The sequence below is a fragment of the Brienomyrus brachyistius genome, chromosome 11, assembly GCF_023856365.1.
Source record: "Brienomyrus brachyistius isolate T26 chromosome 11, BBRACH_0.4, whole genome shotgun sequence".
Lineage (NCBI taxonomy): Eukaryota > Metazoa > Chordata > Actinopteri > Osteoglossiformes > Mormyridae > Brienomyrus > Brienomyrus brachyistius.
The window spans coordinates 25,379,509-25,385,621 of record NC_064543.1 but is presented as its reverse complement, the minus strand read 5'-3'; the positions used below and the strand labels follow the sequence as shown (position 1 = coordinate 25,385,621).

Genomic DNA, 6,113 nt, shown 5'->3' with positions numbered 1-6,113 from the left:
CAGGACCCTTAACGCCATCTAAAGGCCGCTACTGAACATGCTGCTTTAAATACAGGCAGCGTTCACTCAAACGCAAAAAAAAACCGTGTGAACCGCGTTGATCAAAACTCCATTTTATTAGGAACATTTGTACAAAAGCAACGAACTCCATATATAATGAAGGTGACAAACAAATGAAAACGAACCTACAGAATGAGAGAAAGTAATCGAGCCAACAAACATTACAGATGAGAACTATGAGGAAAAAAAAAACATCGCTCACAAAAAGAAAAAGGCAATGATCTATACTAACGCTAGAGGCAGAGTTGGATCGATTCCCATTTCCGGCTCTATTTACTTTAGCACCATAAGAACCACGTGTAAAGTAAAAGATTTTATGGGATAAGAGGAAGGATCCCTAACACCTTTCACATGCCATGGTTCAGCTACTTATGCCATAGGTGATGGTGCTTTATGAATGTAGAACGCAATGGTGAAGATATAGTTGACATCCATAACAGTTAACATCTGTCCTGATACAGGGGCCTCCAACTCCAGTCCTGGAGAGCTACTCTCCAGCAGATTTTCTATCCTACTTCACTTCTGATGAGCCACATAGTGGTAGAAGTCAGGTAGAAGACCTACTGGAGAGTAGCTCTCCAGGACCGGAACTGGAGACTCCTGGCTGAGGTGTGTAAGCAATGCATACACTGAGAGAAGACAGCAACTGTTAAAATGTTTTAAAAATCAATGATTCACAAGGGCCAGAAAATTTCGACCCAAACAATCCCGACCTCAGTTGCAGACAAAACATTTATAGCAGCAAACATGCCTGACAAAAATATATTCATTGCCATAAAAGTGCTCAATTGTGTGAATCTTATCTGATGCCCCAGTGTTTGCTGGACATCAGATATTTCACAGACTGTAAGGTGCAAAAAATCAAACAGGCTGCATCCTCACACTGAAGGGAAGCCGCTTCCATGCACAGCCTCCCTCAAACAGCAGTAACGCCGCATAGAAGGAAACCTCTCATGTGCTTAGGGGCATTCATGCAACCCCCTCACTCTGAAGGATTTATGACAGCAGAAATTTCAGATGCAGCTTCAACAAGAACAAACGTTCCAAGTACCCAAAAAGGAATAAGTACTATCAAGATCTCAGCACAATCCAAGTTAGTGAAACTGACATTCTGCCCGACTTCCAAGGTACAGAGTTACAGATCTAACAAAAAACAGCTGATTAATAGCTAATAAATAGTCAGGCTGACTGAACGGTTCATCTTCTTGCCGATGAGTCTCGATGTCCTGTTACCAGACTGGACAATGGAGCGAGTGAGTACCCTGTCTGTGAAGAGCACCCTTTCTTCAGCTGCAGCTTTAGCCAGCTGGGCCTTTTTCAGCTCCCTGCAAAGCAACGATTCAAACAAATGACAACTATTCAGCTCTATCAGCAACACAATGCAAAAGACCACTGCAATAAAATTACACTACTCACACTTGTGAAGGAAACATTCTTTCACAATTAGAACAGTATGATTGTCAACTTTATTATGCACAAAAAAAATAATAAATCAACCCAATACCCTCAAAAAGTAACCTGGCAGCAACTTTAATATGTCAGATGAGCCTGAGGGGTAATGAGCATGACAAGAATCATACTTTTGTAGGAGGGTATTCTTGAATCTTTCAGCGTTAAGCTCCACACGCAGCTGGTCAGCATTCATCCTAGCTGCTGTCAGCAGCACCGGGTGCTTAATAAGAAGAAAGGCAGATGGTCTCCGCTCTACTTCTGGATGGATCATCAGCTACAACAAGCAAGAAATATCATCAGCAAATAGCAGCATGTTTGACAGACATGAAACTGAAGTTGTTTTTACTTCAGTGAGGTGACCTTGAGCATCCTGAAAGGCATCTTTTAAATAAACATATTAAGTCGGGATCATGTTAAAAGCCTTTTTCACAGATAATTGTGGTGTGTGTAATATTTTACCTTGAGCAAATTAAGGAAATCCTGAGAGAGCACTTGCGGTATCAAGGGTAACTTCCCTTTCCGAATGTCATGCCACTTGTCACCATTGGCCGGCATCGGCTCAGCACCGGAAGCGCTTATCACAGTCAATCCCAGTGAGAAGATATCTGCCTTTGTAAGGTCTGTATAGTCCTGGAAATCAAGTTTTTCTTCAGTCAAGTGACAAAAAGCAAAACGAGCATACCAAAGGAAAAAAACCATGCCCAAATTACCTCTTGAAGCACTTCATTTGCTAGGAACCTACTGTCACCTTCTTCAACATGAGGATTGTCAACCCTAGTCACATGTCCAAGATCACCTAAATTAAAATAACCCACAATTAATATCCTGTCACTTCAAATTAAGAATTCTGGCCCAGGCCAGTCACATTTGCTACCTTACCTATTTTGTAAACAACACTGGTATTTGGTCCATCATCATCATCACAATCATCAACACAGGATACCGTCCTCCGAGATATGAATATATTACCTTGAAACAAAGAGATGCATTACATTATTGTCATCACTAAATTCACAACGCACAATTGCTTTCGGAGAGAAACGCACTTGGCTTGATATCCATATGAACCAGCGATGTGGAGTGTATGTACTTGAGGCCACGGCCAACTTGCAAAAGAAGATCTTTAAGCTCCAGTTCAGACAAGAAATGCAAGGCTCTGTAGTTCTCCATTATGACATCAGAGAGGGTGCCACCATTACAGTATTCATTCTGTATCAACATGTGATCATCTTCTGCCCATGCAGAATAATATCTGACCACATGGGGATGCTGTCCCAGCACTGCATGGGCGTAGACTTCCCTCAGTGCATTTTGCCTGTGGAAGGAATAACTAACAGTGAGTGACATTAGGAAATTTCTCCGAGAGCCAGCTTTCATGTACAGATATAGTGCTCACTTACTCATCAACAGAGCCAGCTAGTGGCTTCTTGGACCGTTTGATGGCATATATGCAACCATCCAGGCGTTTCACACATTTGAAGACAGAGCCAAACTCCCCAGATCCAATCTTCTCCAGCTCGTGGAATTCTGTGGCATACCTTGACATCATGTTACTCTCCATTATAGTCAGCCTCTAAAAAAAAAAGTTTTAGGATGCATCATCTCAATGTATAAATATTCAAGATATGCACTGCTGTTATATACTGCTTATTACCTTTGATGGTGGAACGATCTCATCTTCAATTTCAGCATCACTTGCTTCCATATCTTCTCCGCAAGAACTGAAATCCAAAACATTTCTCTGAATACGAAGACCAACCACTAGAGGGAGCAGCGAGTACTTAACGACCACGTGGACTTGGTTTCCTGCAAGTATCACACGAACTGCAAACCCTGTAAACTATAAAGCATGCAAATTTTATAACACATGTGAATGAAGTATGTTTAACCTGTAACTGCTTCAAACAGCATGCCAAACCCAGGAAGTCCGAAATGCTCAGGAGCGCCAGATGACTGATCCTGCGCTTCGCTCTCACATGTACACGTGCGTGCGTCTCAAAGTAGAGCAAAGTGGGATATGTGGGGGAAAAAGGTCTACCTCTACTGTAGCTCAAGTGTTAAAGTGAACTGCGTGTCAAAACCCAAAACTGCATAAAATGCCTTTATTATTGTAATAAAAAGGTCCTTACTCATTCCAGTGTGACCGCTTTCTGTAAATCCTCTGCAACGTCCCCGACTGGAGGAGCAATGACTCTGGAGTAAACGGGTTGATGTTAATAAGGGGCGTATGACTGTTTCTTAAGGTCTGGCTGACCTTCTCCGTCGGATCCACATTCTTGGAGAGACAAACTCTCCTATTTAACGACCGCGTGTTGACCGCACTGGCTTTAGACAGCAAACTCTGGGGGGAGGGAAATACAATTAGTTCTTGGAATATAGACCTCACACTCAAATTTAAATAGCATACAGAATAGCGCTACGTACACACACCAGACTACACTTGATGCCGTTCATTATTCATGCATTTTGGAATTTACTGCAATCAGCGAATGGACATACAAAAATGCATGAACTAAGCATTTTAGTCGCAGATTGAAATATACCCAGTAAAACTATTTATATTTGCAAAGCGCCAGTTACCTTCGGTGTGTGCGGGGTATCAAACAATCGAAGTTTTCTGAAAGTTTTGTGCGGAGGAGTATCGGGCCGATCAGCTACAGGGGAGCCACAGTTACGTCGGTCGCCGAAGCGGCAGAAACTGCGAACATTCTTCCTCGGAGACGGGGATCGCATCATATAAATGCTCGATTTCAAGGGGGACAGTGAGCCGAAACGTTCCTCGTCCCAAGACTCGGCATCTTCTCTGGTGCTGTCCAAGGGGCTGCTTCCAGCATCATTCAGGTCATCGGCCGAGCTCCGCCGAACACGCCGCGGAGAGTCCATCTCCGTGAAGCCCGACTCGGCTCCCGTACTGCGGTTGCCGTCCTCTTCCACCGAAGAGTCTTCGTCGCCGGGAGAAAACTGCAACTTCTGACGAATGTTTTTCCCGGCCGTTGGGGAATCAAGCTGACGACAGACCGTGAAGCTCATGCCGACTGCCCTTTAACGCCACTACTTGCAGCAAAAACGGTAACGGTCTTTTAATTAGTACATTTAGTACATATTCCCAGGGGTGATATCGCCGTATCTCGAAATTGTGTTGCCGACGTTTAATTAAAAGTCACTTTACGATATCATTACACGGGAATAAACATAGGACCGGATAAGTTTAACCAAAAATAGATGACTCTTCTAGGAGAAGCAGTCCTTGAACCAGCCGGCACTTTTCAGCAGACAACCGAGGCGACACAGAACGAAAATGGCTACAACAGATTCATCCGGTTACCATACTGCATGCTAACTTAACGCATTGCATCCTGTCATAAAAGATGATAAATTAAACATTTCAATGTGAAATAAGCAGTCAATAAGAACTTCTCAGTTGCCAAATTCAGCCGCCACAAGTTACAACTCGTGTTTGTTTACGAAATGACTCCGAACCACTAATACAACTTGCGCTCGGCCCAGTAAAACACTCATGGCGACCGTTGGTCGGAGAGTCCGGCCGACAGCCAATTGGAACAAACCTTCCGAGTTTAAATCGGAGGCGGGGCAAATGGTTACATCTGTGGCGTTTGGGAATCTGGATATACGTCATTTTGGCGCCAGTTTTTCGCCTTCATTTGTTAGGGATGCGATATTGTTAGTATGTAAGGGTATGTTCACACCAGGGAAATCACACAATGAAAAGCGCAACGCCTTGTACTGCGTTTTTATCTCGCGTTTGTCCACGTTCTTGTGCGTCTTAAATTTTTGTTTCGGTATAATAACCTATGTACATGATTGTCCCTAGTGTTTGTGGAGGAAAGAGTAAAACCCATACAAACACGTTGGAATGCGTTTGTATCCATTTTTCATTATGATCAATGGGAGTGCGCAGTGCAAAGAAATGGGTGCAGCATTCCTGCAACGCAGCGCACTAGTGAGAACATCATACATTGCTTTCGCTGCGATTCATGATGATGTAGCAGAACGCGTGGGTTGCTGAAAAGGGTGAGACAACGTGCATTCAGGGCACAAGCTCTAAGGGTTAGTCGTTTAATCAGCGACCACAGAGAGAATATAATTACGAGTAACATTGTATTAACATTTTGAAGAATGTCAAACACAACGTTCACAAAAATAGTGGTAAAAGTTTGGTGTGATCACTGATCTGATTTAGTAGAGCCCAGAATAGAAGTAGGGTTTGTCTTGGTATTGTTTTATATTGACCTTTACACTGTTCGAGTGAGATGAGACGCCTTTCGAAATGATAGTTGAAACTGAGAGGTAAAATTACTACACAGGACCGTTTTCCTTAATAATTGTCCTCTAAGTTTATTAGGACTAAACAGGTACATATTTTGACGGCGGGTCCTGTCTAAATCTGGTGTTTCCAGTGTACAAACATTAAGATTGAAACATTTATAGTACAGTAGTTCATTTCCCAAGTAGGCATCTTAATACGTGGTTTTCCTTCGTTTCAAATGTATACCTAATGTGCAATATTCTAAAATTGTTTTAAAACTGAAAATCAACTATATACCAATAATATTGAAAAACAGTTTAAACTGAATGAAAAG

The 6,113-nt window shown here is 42.6% G+C and overlaps 1 protein-coding gene across 2 annotated transcripts; it reads right to left on the bottom strand.

Moving 5' to 3' along the window:
• Window positions 1–97: 97 nt before the first annotated feature.
• Window positions 98–5,077, bottom strand: LOC125751900 (wee1-like protein kinase 1-A). Of its 2 annotated transcripts, XR_007400809.1 has the most exons (11): window positions 4,093–5,077; window positions 3,642–3,853; window positions 3,167–3,233; window positions 2,913–3,085; window positions 2,559–2,827; window positions 2,392–2,481; window positions 2,223–2,308; window positions 1,972–2,142; window positions 1,641–1,786; window positions 659–1,385; window positions 98–547 (listed from the first exon to the last, which is right to left on the bottom strand). XR_007400809.1 is itself a non-coding variant. In XM_049031311.1 (10 exons), the coding sequence occupies exons 1-10, from the start codon at window positions 4,540–4,542 to the stop codon at window positions 1,229–1,231; spliced, it is 1,821 nt and encodes a 606-aa protein (XP_048887268.1). In that variant the 5' UTR covers window positions 4,543–5,077; the 3' UTR covers window positions 98–1,228. The 2 variants fall into 2 exon arrangements, 1 of the variants encoding a protein (XP_048887268.1); XM_049031311.1 differs by having other exon boundaries at window positions 98–1,385.
• Between the last annotated feature and the right edge of the window lie 1,036 nt (window positions 5,078–6,113).